We start from the raw sequence: 22876 nt of genomic DNA on the forward strand, positions 1-22876 counted from the left end.
CTCAGCTTCTATTATCTGCTTATTGCACTGTGTATTGTGGTGGGAGGGCGCGCGCAATGCGGCGCGTATCAGTGGACATCTTATTGTTCCTTATTTCTATTTCGATATTCTTAGATTTTAAATCTGTTCAACAATAATGTTGTGTACTTGCTTATTGATTTATTACGATTATTACTTATTAAAGTATTTGTATGTGCCATATTTCTTATTTCCCTTAATTTTTGTGTTTTTAATTCCATTTGCCTAGAGTTGAGGTTCGCGCAATTCGCGATTTACGACGCATTTCTTTCACTGTGCTCTGCACGAGCCGTGACAGTAGAGCTGGTTCATTCGCTTTTCCGATACCGTTTTATCGAAGAAAAGTACATTCATCGTTTGTTGTATGTTGCGTATAGTATATAGTATATCGAGTATGAAAGTATTAATTGTAAATTTTAATATTTTAAGAATTTGTTAAAACCGAAAATATTTGTTTTAGTAGTTAGAGCGTAAGGAATATTTTGAGATTATCTGTTACGTTAACGTATCATGTACCGTATACCGGCTATGCATCGGGCAACGAGGCTCGTTTAATCAGTCAAGGATTGTCAGAATAGAGTAGAATTCCCGCGTCGAACAGGAGTGAGTTTGATTGTATTTAAGTTAAGTTCGCTCGTTATGTGTCTCGATTTTTGATAATGCAGCCTCTCTTAAGCAATTAACATTCATCGTCTGATAACTATAGCTGTGGGCTATGACAATATCGCTTTCCTAACGGATTAATGAAAGCACAAGCGAAAACCTCGGTGTACGCATGATTTTCACGTGATTCTTGTGAAATGCACGGAACTCTTCTCCGTGCAACATTCTCCTTTTTCTTTTTCTTCTTTGAGAGATGTAGTTAAAGGCAAAGCAGACAAGGAAAAGGAAAATAATGATGGAGAATTCCATCGCAAGGAAATCTTTTGAAACAGTGTAAGGTCTCCACGAAGATTCAGAGTTCGTGAAATGAAAGGAAGGAAATAGGCACTGAAAGAACTAATTAAGAGTCTTGATGAGTTACCGCGCAACAAGTAAGATGATGTTGCAGGATGTTCAGTATCAAAAGATTTAATATAGATTGCTGTGTGAACGATGGAACGTCAGCAATGATTGCAACGTAACGTTGCATAACCTAGCCGGGAATTAAATTGTAGGGAGTTTAGTTAACACGAAAAGTATTTTAATACAATTCGCGTACTTCCACGAAAACCAGAGACTTTCTTATTCGATACATCGTCAATGTATAAATTTCTCGTTATCAATGCCGTTTCCTTCGTTATACTAATTCAAGTAGCATCGTAGATAACAAAAAATTGGATGGTTAATGCACGCGTTAACATCAGAATAGAACAGACTTTTTATTCGCCATATCAGACACGGTTCATCGAATAAAACACAATAGGAACGAAAACAGAATACTTGCGGATCGGTCGATACCATTTTATCATTTATTTACCGCAACGATTGTTCTTTAGATCTCGAGAGGGCAGACTACTAAGCAGAGAGAGAGAGAGAGAGAGAGAGCAAACTACTAATGATTGATCTTATCGTGGACGAGTGGCGTCCTAATACTTGTGACGGAAGAATAAATGCCACGCGCAAAAGGTAAGACAGAGAAGGTAGACAAAAGAAAACGATGTCTACGACGGTTCTCAACGGGATGTGAAAGCATGTTGTGGATACATACGGCGTGTGTACATGTACGGGAAGGAAATTACGTGCCGGAATCACTATAACGTGACTCTAGACCTTTGCATCTGTGAAAATTTGTTAAAAGGGGATGCTGTAAACTTGACCTTGGAATTCAAATCTTTTTCTACTTGCATGGAACCGGAGTTCATGGAACGGAGTTCACTTGAAAATGTAACTTTCAATAGCTTTTGCATCTATTTTATCTTTGATGTGCTTTATAATGTTATTTCATAGTTCAATGGCTGTGTCATGTTTCTGATAACTCACTGCAGCTCGTAAAGAATACTTCAATAGTGATATATTGTTCTGTTGCTGATATCCGCATCATCAGCTGCCTAGTGTTATGATGCAAATTATTTATATTTGAACGATATTCGACGCAAATAATTAATAATTTCCCTCTTAATTTACTGTTACACACAGTAATGAAATTCTAGTTTTTCGTTGATACGAGAATGCGCAGTATTACCTCTTCGTCACCAAATCGTTGGTCTAGCCGATCGCATCAATCTGGACTTTCTATTTAATAGTGACCCTCTACTATTCCCTGAGCTATTGCGTAGCTTTTTGCTGTTTTATCAACAATGCTCATATTATAGTCAATAACATAATATTTATATTGTATATTTCCTTTGTGAATATATTCATATCATAAGTAAAATAGCTGCAAGTACTACTGAAACGTTAACATCATTATTAAGAAAAACGATTGAATTTTGACCTATGGTTCCCTTGATAAAGGTAGTCCTCGTAGCGATTGGAATACAATGCGACCAAGGTTTGACCTTGAATTTCAAATCTGTACCGATTCAGAGGTATAGAGTCACGCTACGATGATTGCGACATATAATTTCCGAGGGTGCATCTCTTCCAAGTGTCTGGGCGATGTCTAAAAGAAGAAGAGAAATAATGATAACAAGATACAGGAAGATAAATGTGCATTCAACGTGATTGGTGTAGCGACGCAATGCTGTCACTGGAGGTTGCCTACAGGCGCCTGTATGCGTATACAACCTCCGATTGTACACTGCCTCTCGCCAGATCTTACATCCACTCTCTGTCGCTCGCTGTGTTTTCCAGAGAACGATTAAATAATGTTCTCTACTTTCCTTTTGCAGCTATCAGCTTGATGAAATTACTAACTACGTAAAAAGGTAAGATTTAAAAGTGCACGAACGTTTAAAGGAAGAAACATTCGGAGCTAATGATTGCCAGAAGTGATTTCTACCGATTTCTACCGTGATACTCCCTTACCGCGGACATCGTGGCTTAAAAATATCACTGTAATGATTTTATGAACATTCGAAAATTCATGAACGATCTTCTGCGGCAAATAATTCAATCGCATTAAATCCGTAAATGGACAATTGATTGACGGGTTATGAATCGGCAGCCGTAATGCTTTTTCTTCATATCTGAGTATATCTGTAAAAGAAATAGAACGGCGAAAGTCTATTTTAATCGCGCTCGATTCTTCTATAATCCGCTATGTAAAAAATTCGATTGGAAACATTCGCGACCAGCTACGTTTCTAATCAATTATTTTCAATCAGAGCTCGCGAGCGAGTCTAAATTTATTGTGTAGCGACATTTTTCTCCAACGTGCGTGGTCATTTGAAATTCGAAGAAATTTACCACTCAGCCGAATAACGAGCTGAAACCAAAGTAATTTATCTCGCTTTTAACATGTACTCGTTGATTTATTTATTAGAATATTTAGTAGATATGTGGTAAAAAACGCGCTTCTCAATATTTCATACATAGATGGAGATTAAGTTTTTTAATCGAACGAACGTTCAACACCGACGATGCGCGATGCGTTAAAAATTGTAATGTATAATTAATCACTTTGTTTTAAACAATAGTGATCGTATTAACAGGATTTTGCATTTAATATCAGCGTAGTTTTGCCATTTTTTGCGAAAATAATTATAGAAGTTCACTACTTGTGACGCTGGAGGATCGTTATATTTTCATAAGAGCTGCACGAAAGCGTCGGAAATTTATTGTCTACTATGAATCGTGAACTAGCGACAAATAATTCTACGTAGAAACGGAAAAATCACTAGAAGAAAACATCGAAGTAAATTTAAAAGAAGGATAAAGGAAATTATACAATTATAAAATTAAAATCATAAAGTCTAGATTATAGGATACAATAAGATTTATTGTGAGTTAGATCGCTTCTACATTAATAACACTTCATTGACACTTCAGCAATGCTAAAACCGTGCAAAGAAATGCAAATCAAACATACTCATCCTTTGACCAAAATATATTAGGAGTAGTATACATGACAGTAGCAGATGCAGGAATAGTTATCGAATTTGTGAAGACGGTGGTACCTGGACGAAGATTGGGACCAACGCTGACGGTATGAACTATCAGAGTAGGAGAAAGTGGCAAGGCAGCTCTAGCATTCACGGTGACAGGTACATTGGCAAAATTAAACATAACAATTACAGTGTCATTTCCTAGAGTGCGAGTAATACTCAAAACCCTTTGGTCGTATACGGTAACGTTTAAGGAACCGTGTGCGATCACTGGTCGCCTTTTCACGCTCATCACACTTTTGAATACCTGGTAGTGAGAGTAATATAGCTCCTTCTGAGCTTCCAGGTTCAGGGTCTTGTAATTTGGATGCACGGGCAGCCAGGTTTTCGCACTGGTGGAGAATCCAGCACTGGTGCTGTTGTCCCATTGGTACGGTGTTCTTTCGGGATCTCTGGATTTCAGAAAGTATCTGGCGGGACCAGCGTTGCAACCAGCTGGATCGACAGTTTCGGCGTACGTGAATTGTCTGTCTATCATTCCGATTTCATCACCGTTGTAAACAACCGCTATGCCAGGTAGGATCAGCGCCATTTCGGTAATCTCATCAGCTCGCCGTCTTCCGAATCTAGAGGCCACACGATGATTATCGTGGTTGCCCACGACCCAGTTCGGCACGCTACCCTGAGGCACGGTATTGACCCACTTGTCTATCAGATTTTTATAGTCCATTGCGGTAGATTTGTTGTTCAGCTCTGTAATAAACATAAAGTTGAAGGGAACATTGGAGCCAGCACTATAGAATTTAGTGGTTAGGTCATGAGTAGTATAGGCTTCCGTGAGAATCAACTTTGGATCGGATCGGGTACGGTTGGAGTGTTCATCCATCAGTTCCCTCCAGCTCCGGAGCGTCTCGTAGGTCTCATTCTGATCTTTCGTGTAAATATGCACCAGGCTATCGTAATCGTCTTTAGGGACATCGGTCCTGTTTGCGCTCGGCTCGTCCCGGAACTTGGCATCCTCGAACATATGATTGATAGCGTCAATGCGGAAACCGTCGACTCCGCGATTCATCCAGAAAGTCAACACGTTTTTCATTTCCTGATCTAAAGCCTGACTGCGATAATTCAAATCTGGCTGACCTGCAGCAAACTGATGTAGGTAATACTGCTTGCGGACGTCGTTCCACTGCCAGGCAGATCCCTGGAAGTTGCTCAGCCAGTTATTTGGCGGCAGTCTGGTGCCATTTACGATTCTGCCATCGTGCCAGACGTAGTATTCATCGTACGGCTTGATTCTTTGAATACTCTTTTTGAACCAGGGATGGTCGTTAGAGCTATGATTAGGCACGAAGTCCATGACCACTTTGAGCCCCAGGGACTTAGCTTTAGTTACCAATTTGTCGAAATCCGCTAAAGTTCCATAATCTGGATCAATGTCCGTAAAGTTGGAGATGTCGTAACCGAAATCAACTTGTGGACTCCTATAGATCGGCGATAGCCAGACGACCTTAGCACCAATGTCCTTAACGTGTTCCAGTTTGCTGGTGATACCATTCAGGTCACCGATACCATCTCCGTTGCTGTCTTTGAAACTCCTCGGATAGACTTGGTACACGATGATATTTTTGTACCAATCCACATCCACTCCCGCGCTTAGCGCGAATAGCAAGGAACACGTTGCAATCGTTAGTCGAAACATGATGGATTACTGAACCAAGAGAAACACGGTCGACTATTTATAAAACGCAACGTTATTGATTATCTGTTTACATGTATGCTTCAATTATCTGTTTATTAAATTTCTTTCACTCAGTTAATAAAAGATAAGTTCGTTTCGAATAAGTGTCAATGATAACGAAAAGATAGTTAGGTACTCGAATACTATCATGCACCGTGTATCAATTTATATTTTGTTATCTGATGCTTCTTTGGAAAGAAATTTTTTATATCAAAATTGTTTTTTTCACATTCGATAGTTTAAACAAACTGACTGCTCGCGAGGGATCGCAAGTTTTTTCTATAAGCGGAATATATTGTACGAAACACAAATTCTGCTAAAATTCGTCGAAGTATAGAGCCACTCGAGAGACGGTTAACTCTTAGAACCGCATGATCTCGTGTGTACAAGGCGTTTATATGTGCCAATCTAGTTTCTATCGTTCTCCGACTAATTATATGGCCAACTGCACTCGTACAAATCATTTACCTACTTTCTTTTCATCGAGGCTAATTATTTAATAATAATAATAATAATAATAATAATAATAATAATAATAATAATAATAAGTTTGACGAATAATAAGTTTAACGATTAATAAGATTAACGAATAATAAGTTTAACGAATAATGAGTTTAATGAACGCTATTAACAATGTTCTTGGGTTCAAATGAATCCGCGGTCAACGGGATAACTCTTTACTATGCGTAGAATAATTTTAGGCACAAAATACGATTGCTGAGACGCTCGGTATAAACTGCTCGATGTGTCACTCTCCAAGGCGATCGCACGAATAATAAATTGATGGAAATTTTCCTCGCTGTACGAATGCATTTGTTTGTTATATACTCGTTGGAAGCATCGAGAAAGTTCCAATCGCCGTTGCTAAGCAGTTTTTGCCTGGAGTTTGATTATTAATACAACATGTGTCCCATTATATTGACACCTCCGAGGTACAATCCCATGTGGCTAGGCTCGTTCTTAAAGCCGTATGCCGCCACAACCACATTTCTAGGGAGAACCATACAACCACTCCACACCGCCGTCAGGCAAAACGTTCATCCCGTGACCTACGTTCGGCGACCAGTTGTCACCTCGAGTCCAATTTAGCTATCACAAATCTTGAACAATTACAATCAGATTGAATAGCAACAATTGCTTAATTACAGCTATGATAAAATCTAGATTACAATGTTGCGGGATTATCCAACATTCCAAAGGCTCCGGTGTTCTTTCATCTCTGTCATATATATATGTCGGGTTCACATTATGATTAGGGTTAGGGGCGTGTAACAAATTTTCATTTAGATTAGACATTGTTGTTATGCAATAGAGAAGATATTTACAAGTACAAATATGATTATTATAGAATTGGACAAGTAACCGTGGTAATTAGATACTCGAGAAACTAATGACAATGATCCTAGGTTCAATAACGAATCCGCGGTCAACGGGATGATAGATGTACGCGCTCACAAAATCTAAGTCGGACTCTTTGTTAATAAAACGCGTAACATTCACTGGTCGTAAGGCGTTACTCTTTTGGTCGATGAGATCGCAACAAGGAATGAATTTCCGTGTCCATGATGCCACAGAGGAAAACTTTATGGGGTGTGTCTAAAGGCGCGAGATCCTCGGATTCGTCGAGAAAAGCCTTCGTTCAGAAAGTAAGGGAAATTGACGTTGCTGCTAATTGGTCAATCTCCATATCGGTGGTTAAAAAAAGATGCTAGCTGCCCTCGAGGAAAAGTTGTTAGTGGGAGACGACGCTCGTTGAAAAATAGGTCTCCCCTATCTTCCCGTAGTTGGGACAAGGATTGTTTGTCTGTCTGAAGGACTTCAGTCAACTAAATCTTAAGATTTAGAACGGGCCTTCAGGTTAGCTGAACGTGTACTGCGGAGACGCATCGACATCTGGCAATCATCTTACTCGAAGAATAGGGTCTGCGTGTGGCGAGCCACGGGACAGAAACCGTTGGAATGTTTACTGTTGCGTGCCGCCACAAATAATTTCTTTTAAGGAGAGCTATAGAATTACTCCATACCTTTGTTAGACAAAACGTTTATCCCGTGACCGCGGCTATGTTCGGCGACTGGCTGTCGCCTCGAGCCCAAGCTCATTATCACAACTCTCGAACAATTACAATCGGATAGAATAACTACAATTGTTTAATTACAGCTATAGTAGTCTCTAGATTACAATGTTGCGGGATTATCCAAAATTCCAAAGGCTTCGGTGTTCTTTCATCTCCGACAACATTATACTCTATGTAACTGATATTATTTACCGTTCAACTAAATGTTCCAAATAAGTCGAGGGTTCAGTTCAACAACAAAATTTTGTTCGGAGGTTTGACAAGCAAGGAAATGAAAGAGAACTGAAATTAGTAATGTTATAATTTGTATTCAAAGTGTTAGTTGTATTCTGTGAGTTACCAGTCAGACCGTAATGACACAACAGAACATTTTCGATTTCGTACAGAGATCTCAGTTTGTTGGATCGTATTACCATGTTGGGTGCATTACGAAAAGCGCAGAACGCCACACTGAGCGTATCACGAAAAGCGCAGGACACCACTGAGCGTATTACAGAAAGCGCAGGACACCATTGAACGTACTACAGAAAACGTAGATGCTACACTGGGCGTATTACAAAAAACGTAGACGCTACACTGGGTGTATTACAGAAAACGTAGACGCTACACTGGGTGTATTACAGAAAATGTACACGCTACATTGGATGTATTACTATGAGCACAACGCGGTGTTAATGATCCTCTGAGGTCAGTTTACTTGCATCGTTATTATCACCATCATTGTCATCACCGCAGACGACCAACTCAGCAGGGACGCAACTTTCTGGCATGTCTGTTCTTACATAATCGTTTGCCGTCTAAGGTTTTTAAAGTATATCTATCTCCTTTCAAAATCTCTGCTATCATGAATGGCCCCTTGAATTTCGGATCTAACTTCTGGTTTCTCTTCTTATTCTCTTCATTCTTTTGTATTGGTTCCATTTCAATTTCGTTTGTAGCTGAGCACTCCTGTTCTTCATTTATTGATTGGCTTGGTTTTGATATGTTTGTTACTTTGTTTACGCAGTATGTTTCATCTTTACTAATTATTTTTATCGGTGGGATGTGATTTTGCATTTTAGATTTGATAATAGTCTTCTTAGTAGAAGACACGGATTTCCACCATTTGGCTATGGGCGTTGACGTTCATATCTTTCTCTTCCCCACTTGCCACACTTTCTCTGAAGCACTGTTTTACACGTCCGTTTAGCTCGGCTGCTCGGGCAGAACTGACATCGAAAATTAGGGACAATATTTTGTAGGCTAGAAATATTCGGATGACGGTGAAGATACTCCAACAATCATAAAATTGCCAAGAGCGACTGATGAAATCGTAAAAATTATTACACTACAATTCCAAATTTATAATGAATATTGGAAAAACTTTTGGAGTTCACAAAATTTATTGTACAAATTATGTATTTAAGGGGAAAAAGGAACAAACGCCCAGTATCCTATATGGTTTAAAAGAGAAGGAAGTAGCTGCCAACATCGAGTAGCAGCTTTAAAACATTTAGTTAAGGTGAAAATACATGACCATGTATGGAGAAGAAATGAAGAAGCGAAAGTTGCACAAAGATGGGCTAAGAGATATACTAAAAAATTATATTTCACCGGTAAAAATTGTACAACTAAAGAATCCCTTGTGGATGTATTATTAGAAGAATAAAGAAAAGGAGACATGAGGCATCGTTGTGGAAGGCGAAAGTGCGATTTCCTACTGACCGTGGGAACTCTCTTATTCACAAGCTAAGACAAAACGATCACTATGAAGTCAGTCTACAATTCGATCGTGTTCCAAATTCCACAGTTTTTGAAGAATCAGTCCCTTCAATGATTGTAGGAGTACCCGAAGGAATTTTTCGTTAAAGGAGCTTTCTGTTAAAGTTGAAGAAGATCCACGCCTGAGAAGACATCAAGAAAACAAAACGCAGATCTCAAGAGTCAAGAAGAAGGGCCAGGAGCAGCTGGGATTTTCTCGAAAGCAGAAATTTACACCTGAATAATACAAATATCAAACTCAAACGCTTTGAGTGGCCAATCTTCATATGGACTATTGGTACTGAGATATACATACATATTAGATATGTCTAATATTTGTAAATTCATTGGCTATTTTCTTTGTTTCTTTTCGGTTAATAAATGCTGTTGTCAAATTGTTAAATTCTAAAACGCAATGAATATGTACGTACAGGGTGTTAGGTTACAAGCGTAAGAAAATTTATTTAAAGCTGAAGTCAGACGAAGATCAAGAATACAAAAATTGCGTTTTAGATTTTGTTTTTTAGTTATTGAAAATTAAAAATCGGCCAAAATATCCCTAAAGGCTATTATATTATATTATACAAGAAGCAGCATCGGCAACTACTATTTTAACATATTAAACAACATACTAAACAGCAACATACTAAATCAATTATAGACAAAATACAAATAAAAGGAAGACAGATGTATTGGCTAACTGGTCGAAACTCTAAACTCAGCATGGAAAATAAACTAAAAATTTACAAAATGATAATAAAACCAATGTGGACGTACGGAATGTCACGTCCTGCGACCCGCACGATCCGTAGCGCGAAAGTAAATTTGATAATTTCTTTCAATCAAGGTAATTTAAAACGTTTATTTGAAACCATATTTACAGTATTTTAAGTGAAAGGCAGTTAAAGCCGCTAAATGCTATATCTTGCGAAAACTTATCTAACCACGTTTTTATATTTTCCTAATGTTTCTATAACGGTGTTAAGACAATTTAAATTGTAAACAATGTCGGCAGTTGTACAAATGTTGGGGATCTTCCAAAACATTTTCAAAAGAAAGACCCCGACGTTTTTTCATCTCCGACGGTTATAAATGTAGCGACTCAAAGAAGTCAGTGAGAATATTTACCGTTCGTCTGTCGAGTAATTACCGTTCGTGTATCGAATAATATTAATTAATTACCGTTCGTCAACCGAGTAATTACCATTCGAAGAGTTAGTTATTATTTGTCTATCGAAAAGTTAGTTATGATTTCGTCAACCGAAGAATCATCATCTTGTCAACCGAAGAATCATCATCTTGTTAACCGAAGAATCATCATTTTGTCAACCGAAGAATTTTATATCCGTCAATCTGTCAGTCAATTGTCAATATCGAAATCAAGTAAAATTTGAATAAATCGTAACATATTGTAAATTTACAATATTTACAATAGGTTGCAAGATGGCAACCAGATATCTTCGGATACTCACTGCGTACCCTCAATAGACTCAAGTATATTCCATAAATCTCAGGAATTTCCTAGTCGAGGTCCTTCAAACCAAACAAACGTCTGCTTCCGAAGCATTTGTAAAGACCTTTGTCTACTACAGCTTGACAAGGGAAAGTTGGTTTTTCTCGCGTATGATGCAACCTTCCTCCCACTAACCACTTTCTCTCGAGGGCGGTTAAGACCCTTCGTTTAACCAATTAACAACGAAGCCTATTTCCCTCACTCTCTTAGCCAAAATCGTCACCAACAAATCCGATGGTTCCGTGCGCTAGACACACCCATCCTTAGCTTTCCTCCGCCGCAGCATCGTCTCCGAACATCACTGATTTTACATCCTTCGAACAGTCAACATCCTTCGACCGGGTTTACACTCGAAGATCAGTCAGTCTCAATCAAGCATCTCGTCAAGCGGTCAGCAATTCGAATACAGTGTGTCGACAAATCCATCAGTATACGCGATAATCCGTCTAGAGACTCAGGTCGCACTCATTCGTAGTCATCTCATAACAAATATTCATTTTGTGTTACACCGAAGTTGCTGGTTTGTGAAAATATATAATAACCTGTTAGCAACAGCGTTATCTTTCATTTAACTACCCTTATTATCCCAAAAGAAATAAGGGATCGAACGATTCGCAGCGTCGATTAGCAAATCGTAACGGGAATTTACGACTCCCGTTGGTGCGCTTCTTCAAGATCGTGTCGCGAACGTGCGAAAACAGATGGAGTAGTAGGGGCGAGGTAGGATCTTTTTAAGTTTGTATAGTAGCCTTTCATGCCATAATTTGTCGAATGCCTGTTGGATGTCCAGGAAAACCGTTGAGCAATATTTTTTTTTTCGAGTGTTTGGCTGATCGTATGAGTTATGTGGTGGATTTGCTCTACTGTTGAATGTTGTTTTCGGAAGCCGAATTGGTGATCTGGGAGTATTTTCAAGTTCTCTAGGAGTGGAAGGAGTCGATTCGTGAGCATCTTCTCGAATAGTATAGACAGGGTAGGTAAAAGACTGATTGGGCGATAGGAGCTGGTTTCGTATATCGGTTTACCGGGTTTAGGGATGAGGGTAATCAATGAGATTTTCCAGGTCTTAGGATAGTGTTCAAGGCAAAGGACAGCATTAAAAATCGATGTGATGAGTGCGATCCCTTTTATTGGAAGTTCCTTGATTGCTTTATTGCCTATTAGTTTGTGCCCTGCTGCTTTCTTGGGATTTAGGCGACTGATTGTTTCCATAGTCTCTGCAGAAGTAAAGGGTTCGATAGGAGGGGACATTTGGAAGGGGGTATGCAGGTATTCAGTAACGTCCGCGGCAGCTTTGGAGGAATGGGGTTTGAATACTTTAGACAAGTATTTGGCAAACAGGTCGGCTTTTTCTATAGGGCTACGAGCCCATCAACCTTGCGGACGGCGGATTCTGGGATTATTTGTGGGGGGCGTGTGAGTTTCCTGGAGGCCTTCCATAGCGAGTAGTTGGAGTCGGCTGTGGGGGATAAACTGGCGAGATATTTTTGGAAACAGTCGTTTTTGTAATTTTTTATGGTTTTGGATAGCTTTCTAGTTGCGTTGTTTAGTTTGCGTTTGTCATCCGGTGTTCTATGGGTCTGCCATACTCTTCTTAGTCTACGTTTTTCTGCTATTTTTTTTAATATGTATTGGGGATATTCTTGTTTGCTGATGGACGTCTTTGTTGGCGTTTATTATGCTCGTGTTTAAGTATTCCGTGACTCCTTCAATTTCTTCCTTAGTTTTTAGTGAGGTTAGGACTGAAGTTGAGTGAGTAAAGACTTCTTTAAAGAGCTGCCAGTTGGTGTGTTGGTTGTGAATGGAGCCATTAGGTGTATTCTCGATGATTGTTGAACTGACTGTAGCTATCACGGGGGAATGATCAGAGGAGAGATCAGCCGAGGAGTTGATTTGGACGTGTCTTGATGAGATATTTTTAGTTACGAAGAAGTCCAGAAGGTCGGGTATTTTGTTAGTGTCGGTGGGCCAGTATGTGAATTCGTATGTGGTGGGGTAGTTGAGGTTGTTGGTTATTATGCTGTTTAAGAGATTTTTGCCTCTTACTGTAACCAGTCCGCTGCCCCATTGGGTGTGCTTGGCGTTATAGTCTCCTCCAGCTATGAATCTATTCCCCAGGGTGTCTAGGAAGTTATCAAAGTCTTCTTTGGCGATGGAGTGTCTGGGAGGGCAGTATACTGCTGAGGTGGTGATTGTGCCATGACAGTCTTCTATTGCTACGTTTGTTGCTTGGAGGTAGTCTTTCTGGAATGATGGAAGTTCGTAGTGCTTAATACTTGCTTTGATTATTATTCCGGTGCCACCGTGGGCCTTTCTGCTGGGGTGTTGGGTACGGTAGAATTTGTAACCATTTATTTTCAGGTAGTTCTGTTTTGTGAAGTGGGTTTCCGATGCGAGCATTACGTTGATTTGCTGGTGTTTTAGGAAGAGTTCTAGTTCAAATTTGTGTTGCGCTAGATCGTTGGCGTTCCAAAGAGCTATGCGTGTTGGTTTTATTTTGCGTCGGGGCGTACTAATTCATCCATGATGAGTGTTAGTAGCGATAGCAAATTATTTATTTGCTCCGATTGTTTCTCTATTAGCTTTTCAAGCCTAGAAACGTTGTCTGTGTTAGAAGAATTGGGGACACTATTTTGGGAAGGATCCCTTTGGCTATTCGGGTTATTTTGGATGCCTTGTACTGCTTGGACATAGGAGGTTGAGGTAGTGATGAATTTAGTAGGAGTGGGTATTTGGTTGGTTGAGGGGATTGGGGTAGTCGTGAATTTCGGCGGGTTTGGTGTTTGGTTGGTTACCTCTTTTGCTCTGAGTTTAGTGTACCTGTTTGTGTATAGGGTTTTATAGGCTGAGCAGCCTTTATATTTGACAGGATGGTCACCTTGACAGTGGATGCACTTCGCTGGGGTTTCCGGTGATTTAGTGCACTGGTCAGCGGAGTGTGTGCCTGCACATTTAACGCAGTGGAAGGTATGGTTGCAGTATTTCTGCGTGTGACCGTACCTTTGACACCTTTTGCATTGCACTATTTCTTTTTTAACAAGCGGTGGTTCGAATTTTACTATTGCGTTCATTAGGCGACTGATGTTGTAAATTTCCTTATTGTTAGGCTTTTGCTTTATGTCTATAAAATATAAGTATAACGGGTCTTTCGAGACTCTATGCCTTATATTACGAACGTTGATGACTTCGTGGCCGAGTTTTAAGAGTTCGAGATTTGAGTTCATCTATGTCTGCTGAGTGGTGCATGTTGCGTAGAACCACTCGAAAAGGTCTTTCTTGTTTGAACTGGTATGTATGGAAGTTGGCGTTCAAGGTCTTGAGTAGTTTGGTGATTTTTCTGTATGCGTCAGGGGTTGTCGGCAGAATTTTTACCTTGTTGTTGTTAATCTTCAGGTTGTAATCGCCCTTGGAGATATCTCTCTCTAAGGACTTGATCATTGTTTGTATGTCGATGACATCATCCATAAATATTGGTGGGGGAGGGGGGATTCTCTGTGCTTGTTGGTTTGGCGGCGGGTCTGCGATTTCCATGCCGTCGTTAGTGGATTGCAATACGGCGAACCTGTTGTGGGTATTTATTTGTATCGTTGATTGTTCGTTCCGGGTGTCGATCGTATCTGATTTTGATGTTTCTATTTTCCATTTCTTTGTAATATTAGCGTCGTTGGTGCGGAGAGTTCTGCTACACTTCTGCCACGGTAGCTCGGGGTAGTTGCGAGTTTGCTCCGGAGAGCCTGGTCGCGATTGCTGGGCCATCATCGAGCTAGTCAATTCAAAATGAATAACTAGTCGTGAGGCTATGAGGCTAGTATTCGGGTTGGGATTAGGTGCGTGGGATTTTCTTCTCCCTAAAGGGTAGGGAACACTTGGCTGTGTTCGCTTTCGACGGTTGGGCGACACGTGTTGTTTTCGGACTACACTGGGCACTAGAGACACGTCTGCACGCTTCGGCACTCCACAGCGAACTGACAAGGAAAGAATGGCAACATATCCAAATCAGCTGGCTGCTGAAGCGAGCAAAACTCTCATAAAAAGAAGACTAACGAAGAAACAGCTCACTGACCTCACTAAAGAAATAAAATAGACAAACTCGAAGTGATATCCTGCTGGGGGTAGCCTTCCACATCTTATTTAGCAATAAAACTAGAAAAATTTACCGACTGTCCAGCTGAACACATAATAAAAAAAAAACATATAATCTTTATATTTGTCATGATGAGCTTTTTCGACGCGTGGTCATCGAATTTTTGTAGTTACATCTTTTTATCACGTTTCAGTCTTTATACTGATTCCATATTCCATATTTCCTAATTTGTTGGGATTTCTTAATAAAGACAATGTGCTGGTATAAGGAAGAGATGAAATATTTATTACAAACTTGATAATTCCTTTCTTTCTCTTAATCGTTACTTCAGATTACTACGCTATCGTGACCTATCGACTTAATTTCTTTTTTAACTTTAACACCAATACCCAGAAATAAGCAGAATAACAGATTTATCTTTCATCTATAAAATAACAATTAAAAATACATATCATTTTATATTGAGAAGAGAATTATTGAATGCTCAAAAATTGCTATACGCGTGAGGAAATAAATTTTACATAATTTTTACAAATTACTGAAGATCATAAGATTTTTATACGGTGGTATTATGAGGTATGTATAGTAGAACTAGAACGAAATGATTCTAGAACCTCAATTTGCCAGCAGTTCGCTATAACATTCGTTAAAAATTAAGGTACTGATGAGTTATCCATTTAACTCGAGCCTGCGCTTGTGAAACAACTCCCATTCTTTGTCGATTAGTTCGAACGGACTCAAGCACTGCATTATGAGAATTACATTAATTTCTATTTTTTTAAACAGGTCTGTCTAAATATGAATTCTGTGAGGTATTTTATCTCAATTCCTTTTCTTGTTTCTTCTTATATTTGGCGTATTCATAACAGAGCGACCCAAAATCGGATCGTCAATAAGAAAGTTATCATCAATAAATTTTAAAGTACGCGTAGTAAAATGTTTAATGCGATAAAAAAGAAAATTACCAGACAAAATAGGAAAAGAACCTAGATGCTTGTAAGAATGTGAACAATTTCATTGTATTTCGCTAATATCTCTGGAAGTTGAGTGCGATTTTAGATAAAAAGAAAATTACATTGTAATTATATTTCAGGTAGGCATAATCTAAATTATCAATTAATAAAAAAACTTAAGGTATTTTATTGTATGGTGTCAGTCACCGATAATTTACTGGACTTTCCGACTATATAATGACTGTGTAAAAACATGTAAATAGAACAGCAATATAATAGTATAGAATTAAAGATATATTTCATTGTGCATTTTGAGTTAAAATAAAGTAATCAGTATGAATGAAAAAGCAAACGATATCGGTGTTCTATGGTGTTAATAACATAGAGGTTGTTAATTGTTTTGTATTCTAATTTGAAACCTTTTTACATTAAAAATATAGACCTGTTATAAATCTATTATACTTAACTCATATCAAAAAGATTTACGAAATTATTTAAAAATATAATTTTGGGCTACAATTGATATATTATAGGATCGTACGCATACAACTAATTTGAATGAAATTACTTAGGTATATTATATTATCCTATTATTAATTTATATTTTGTATTTTAGTTGATAAAATTACTAATATATTCTAAAACTTAATACACGTTCGCTTCTAAATCTCAATTATTCTTAGTCAACATTTTAATCGAGAGAATTACGAAGTAAAATGAAATTTATTAGAATTTTTAACAAGTATTTATATTTATATTTTTTATTTCGTTTCTAAACTTCTTCTCCAACGTTTTTGTATCAGCTTCTTTTATTAATTTTACCAATTCATTGACCAACTTATGATTACCGGCTGCCAATACTTTTGGTGACATGATATTGAATTCTCCTCCTGAAACAAATCAGTTTTTTTATTTAAAAAATCATTAATAATCGTTATTGGTGTTGTTATCGGTATTATTAAATTATTAATTTTTCGCAGAGCTATTATCTTGATTAATTATAGTAGGAATTATAATTTTAATTATCTAAATAATTAGAAACAGAAACGGGACACACATACAAAAAGCTGTGTTAAATGTTGATTTAAAAATATATCACACACAATGAAATATACTTTTTACGTTGTATTCATGTAATATATTAACCAGAGAATATAATATTAATATGATCTAAAAGATAAAAATGTGATATAATTGTTTAAAACAATGAGAGAAAAGGGAAAAGATGAAAGGATGTGCTAAGTCTTAATTTAGTAATATGTAGTATGTCGAGTTATTTGAGATTACTGCAAATTGCGTTAAGAGTTATCTACCATTTGTATCTATTACTACACCTCCCGATTCTCGAATGATAAGTACACCAGCAGCTACATCCCATGGCATCAAATTGTCGGTGTGGTACCCTTCTGCTGCACCCATTGCTACATAACACAAACTCAATGCCGCTGATCCTATTGTTCGTATGCCATGTGCTATCGAAACAAAAGCTTCCACTCTGCCAAGAGTAATGTCCCTGATATTCTCGATTGTTGCATAAGAAGCCTCTAAACAAAGTAACGAATGCTCTAGTCCTGAAAACACGTTATACGTGTACATTTTAGTAACTATTCAGTTATTAAATTATGCTATAGGAAGTAGAGATATTCTCTTCGCCAGTTGAAAATTGCAATGAGCTCGATGTCAAAGCGTTATCATATTTTTAACATTTTTCGTTCATTTTCCATCTCAACGTTTGCTGTGTTTTAATTTATCGGAGATAATAAATTAATGGAATTAAACCTAACAGATTAGAATAGAAAGTTCGATATAAAGTATATTCGAAGCCAAATATAAAAAAGTAATTAATAAATAATAGTAACAAAAATATTAATATTACTATATTATACGAAATAATCCATAGCGAATAAATTTGAAATATCGTTGAGATTTGTAGTCATTTTTCTCAATATAAATGATATAAAATATGAGAATCAGTTTAACTTATTCTACATATTTTACAATACATTATATTACGTCAAAACATACTAGAAATCGGAAAGAAAACAATATTTTATTTTGATTTGTCAATTTCGATAATTAATTGTATATAAAATATACATTGTATTAGATTATACTAAAGAAATATATAAAACATATGTTTGTAAACTCACTTTCTATACTAGAGCTTTTAATAAGCTTCCCATTTAAGTAGGCTCCTTGTCCTCTCCTAGCTGTGAATAATTGTTCTAATACAGGATTATAAACAATACCAATTTCTAGTTCTTTTTTTACTGTCAGTCCAATTGATATACAAGTGAAAGGAAAGGAGTGTACAAAATTTGTGGTTCCATCAATCGGATCAATGATCCACGTGGGATCGTCTGTTAATTCTGGTAAATGATTTGTGGACGAAACTGTTTCTTCAGCAATAAATCTATAAATGATATAAATATGACATCAACTCATTGTTACATGTTTCATAGTACAAAACTGTTTATTATAATATATACAGTATTCGGCCAAATAACATATAAAAGTGTGCAGGACATAATTCCTTGTAGAGAAATAAGAAAAAATACAGAATAAAACTTTTTCATTCTTGGCTTAGTTTACAAGAAAATCGTGTTTGAAAATTTATCAAGTATATTTGAACATGGCTAATTTCAGACTATACAGGACTAAATAATCGATAGGAGGCCATTCTACGTGTGAAGATAAGTCGAAAATGCAGAATATAATTTTTTCTCAAGATGGTTTGTTCCGGAAAAAATAAATTTGAAAATTTATCACAGGCATATAAGTGCGAGATCGATTCTTAACTAAACATGATCGATCTCTATTTTCTTGAAAATAAAGCCTTAAACGGAAAAATTTTGTTTTATATTTTTCGTTTATTTCCGCTTCTACAATAACATCATATTGATTATTCACTCATATCCAGTCGGTCATATTAGCCATGTTCAAGTATAAATTGAAATTTCAAACTAAGTTTTTTCGAAAACTAAGCCGACAATGAAAAAATTTTATTCTATATTATTTTCTTATTTTCCCATAAGGAATCACATCGTACCAGCTTTTACGTGTTATTCGGCCGGACCCTGGCAGATAGTAAAAAATGAATATTTATGAGAAACATACTTGTGTGTTGGAAACTCTTTAGCCAAGCTATATATTAAAATTTCTTCAACTTTTTTGTCAAATTGAGTTACTAGATCCCAATCTCCAGCTTTAGTTTCGATATTTTTGCATCCTTCAATCGCATCCCGAATTACCTAAGCAATACAGAAACAAGTTGCTTCTTTCTTTGTCAATTGTTTTCACTTTAGAATTTTTAAACACAACATTGACTTTCAACTTTCCTTTTAATATCAGAGTTGAATAGTAATTCGCTTGAGAATATATTACATTTAACCTCAAAATCCTCAGTCGCGTAATCACAATTCGCTGTTAAATAATATGATAGGGAAATTTATTGCTCCTAAGAAATATTCGTTTAATAAAAGTATGTGCCATTTGTATTTATAGATATTTAAAGAACGTCTTGCATTATTTAAATAAAGTTATAACTGAGTTCTGAGTGTTAGAAAATAAAGCATGCAATTTATTTATTTGAGGTTACAATAAAGAACGCAAGATTAATCACTAACTTGTTTATATAAGCTATAAATATACATTAGTTTTAAAAATGAAATGATTTTTGTCTTTAAGTATAACTGGTAATTGTCAAAGTTAATAGCTAGTTCAAATGTAACTGACAATTATCCAGACTAGTAGTTAGTTTGTTTGTAATTTAGCTGATTACAAATTACTGTTGATGTATGATATTGAATGTTCAAATTTTGGAAACAATCCTTCAGAAAACTAATTATTGTTTAATTAACTCTGTGTGATAAAAAGTGTGAGAAAAAATCTTTTCCCAAAAAGTTTTAAATACAGTAAATTGCATAAGATTTTTATAGAAATCTCAGGCCCTGGATACCTTTTCAATTCTCTGCAGATAATTTTTTTAAAAATACCGAAATAATTACATGCAATTATTTACTTGTGTAGCCAGTTTTATAGCAATACCAGCATGACCTCTGGTATACCTGTAAATTGTTGCAATTCTTAAAATAAATGAATAAGTGCGAGAAGAAAATTACTGCCAAATAATTCCCACTTTTGTAAGATCACACAAAATATAAAAAATATTATAGAATTCAAACGGATTTTTACGATCTCTTATCTCTGTCTGTCTGTTAAAGATACCAATTTTTCTAATTTCTACATTTTTACATTTTAGAACTATCATCATTCCGTCAGTAGATATAAAAGAAAATATAAAAGATTCTAACTTTATACTTCTTTCTCTATTCCCTGCCTGTGCCTCTTTCTTTTATTTTTATTTATTTTATTATTTATTTTATTTATTTATATTTGTTTTTATTTCGTTTTCTCTGAAAATCTAATAAATGTGTCTTAAAACCATTTACAATTAGTTTATGCACCATAACAAAATGAAATTCTAAATAATTGTATCAAATGTGCAATTTTGTCGGTAACTTGCTTTATTACATATATATTTTTATAATATATTTTATAATATAATATAATTTTGATAATATAATTATATATGATTTATATAATTATATATTTTCGAGAAATTTCAGAAGTATATATATATATATATATTTGTTAATAACTTTATAGTTGTATCGCAAATAGCAATGTTATATACTTTTTAACTTCAATTCGTGTAATTGTATAATTTAGAGTACATCTTTTGTTATGTATTCAACATATACGTAACAATCCATGAAATTTTTTGTACGATTATAAAATATATGTATGTGTAAATGTCATTGTAAGTAAATGGAGCAATTATCGCTAAATAGTATTCACATTATTTTTTGTATTGCCAAGTTCCTTTCGTTTTTGATAAATTCATTTTAGTTTTTACAAAGTAAAGCCTACTTTTCCTTTAAAAAAAGTTAAATTATGACATTTTACTTGAAAACTGCAAAAATACTTTCGCTGATTTTAATTAAATATTTGTATGATGTAGTTCTCGGAAAAATATTTGACACGTATTTTCTTCGTGCTCCTAATCATGTTGAAGGAATGAAAACAGCTCTGGACGTTATGGGTTGGAAATACATTTCATCAAATATTTATTTATTTTATAGTTAAACGCAAGCTGTGGAAGATGTGAATGATATAAGATGGTTTCAAAAATTTATATCAAAAATCAGTAACAAACGATAAGTTATACACTATTAGACCTCCACAAAATTTTGTGACAGGTAGAATTCAACATTAATCAGAAAAATTAAATTGTGAAAGTACTAAAAAAATATTTTAATTCGCAACTTGCGTCGGTAGATAATAGATGAGCCGTACTACTTAATTTTGGAGTATTAACTTTCAGTGTCAATTTTATTTTTTATGCAAAATATTCAATTGATGATTTCTATTGTGTAAAGTGCAAAATCTAGATGAAAACAAAGTATGAGTCACCTACATTCAATGGCATCAGTCGAAGCTATTGGAGGTTAATAACAAAAAATCGAAAATCTTACAGGGACGAACAAATAAATTGCTGGATATTTGGAAAAGAATTATAGATAACAATCAATATTTTATTCAAGATTGATTATTAGTCTAAGAAATTCTAGTTACAAAAAATCAATTCATATTTTAGAAAAAGTAGACAAAATTTTCGGATCATTCCAGTAGTATAAGCACTTCTATAATTATAAATATTCTTGTTGGTCATAAAGCATTTACGTATTGTTATCTGTATGATTGAATTATTCAATGAAATGTAGGTTGTATTCCATAAAGTGAAGTAAACATTTCCATTTCCACAGTTCCCTCCCAAATAAATTTTTTAATTTGTTAATCTAACTGATTTAATTTATAAATTAGAAATACCTTCCCAGTTTCGATGGTAAGCTTCAAAACGAAATCGTAATAACAATTTAATTCTTGCTGATCGATCATATTGACTAAATAGGGATCACTGACTTGCTGCTACTGTACTAACAGGTTGTTTAAACTAAACATTCGTTCGCGAAAGCTCTGCTTTTATGCTACGATGTGAACCCCCACTATAAATTTGTCGTCGCATTATTTAATATGATTCCATTGTTGTACTGATTCCATGAGTTCTATTCCATTTCATGTATGGTATATGTGATTAATACTATCTGATTTCATGTAGCTGTAATCAGTTTGTAAGAAATTGTTGATTATTACTGAATAACAGAAAACCGTTTTTAAGCCTATATCATGCTATAATCTTTTGTTGTTCGAAATACCAATATTAAATTCAAGTATATTGTGATCACCATTCTTTTTTGTAAAAAAGAAAAATGGATTAACTTGTCGATGTGATGTGAGATGTATTTTGTTGTGACGTGCATATATATATATATATATATATATATATGTTATATAACATGTATATTATATGTTATATATAATGTCACACACGTGCGCGCGCACACACACACACACGCGCGCGCGCGCACATATGCACGTCACAGCAAAATACATTACACAGCACATCAATAGGTTGACCCATTCTTCTTTTTTACAAAAATGAATGGTGATGAATGGTGGTGAACGGAAAAAGTAATAAAAACGTGCGGTCGGACACCAATGACGTTGAATAAAATAATATAGCGTTCTAGATTAAACTTTGTTCCGGAACATTGCATTTTTTTAAACTTTTCTTGATATTACTTTTTATTTTCTTATATTACTCGACGAATAAAGTCGAAATATATCAGTTTTGAGTATAAGAATCAATTTGTTCAAATTTATG

At 35.8% G+C, this 22876-nt stretch overlaps 2 protein-coding genes and 1 long non-coding RNA gene across 5 annotated transcripts; 1 reads left to right on the forward strand and 2 right to left on the reverse strand.

The window, feature by feature from the left end:
• Window positions 1-3859: 3859 nt before the first annotated feature.
• Window positions 3860-5713, reverse strand: LOC117239768 (maltase 2-like). The gene has a single exon (XM_033505587.1). It carries the CDS (start codon window positions 5683-5685, stop codon window positions 3961-3963), a length of 1725 nt encoding a protein of 574 aa, XP_033361478.1. The 5' UTR covers window positions 5686-5713; the 3' UTR covers window positions 3860-3960.
• A 9697-nt stretch (window positions 5714-15410) lies between these two features.
• On the forward strand, window positions 15411-16633 carry LOC117239767. Its single transcript, XR_004494527.1, has 2 exons — window positions 15411-15721; window positions 15806-16633. It is a non-coding gene; the product is annotated as an uncharacterized LOC117239767 (long non-coding RNA).
• On the reverse strand, window positions 16540-22112 carry LOC117239765 (inositol monophosphatase 3-like). 3 transcript variants are annotated; one of them, XM_033505585.1, is made up of 5 exons: window positions 21982-22112; window positions 19207-19340; window positions 18240-18502; window positions 17424-17660; window positions 16540-16979 (listed from the first exon to the last, which is right to left on the reverse strand). In XM_033505585.1, the coding sequence occupies exons 1-5, from the start codon at window positions 22048-22050 to the stop codon at window positions 16825-16827; spliced, it is 858 nt and encodes a 285-aa protein (XP_033361476.1). In that variant the 5' UTR covers window positions 22051-22112; the 3' UTR covers window positions 16540-16824. The 3 variants fall into 3 exon arrangements, with proteins under 3 accessions (XP_033361476.1, XP_033361475.1, XP_033361477.1); XM_033505584.1 differs by having other exon boundaries at window positions 17403-17660; window positions 21982-22111; XM_033505586.1 differs by having other exon boundaries at window positions 16863-16979; window positions 17377-17660.
• Window positions 22113-22876: the final 764 nt, after the last annotated feature.

This window comes from Bombus vosnesenskii, unplaced genomic scaffold (assembly GCF_011952255.1).
Source record: "Bombus vosnesenskii isolate JDL3184/JDL3185 unplaced genomic scaffold, Bvos_JDL3184-5_v1.1 scf7180000014170, whole genome shotgun sequence".
Classification (NCBI taxonomy): Eukaryota; Metazoa; Arthropoda; class Insecta; order Hymenoptera; family Apidae; genus Bombus; species Bombus vosnesenskii.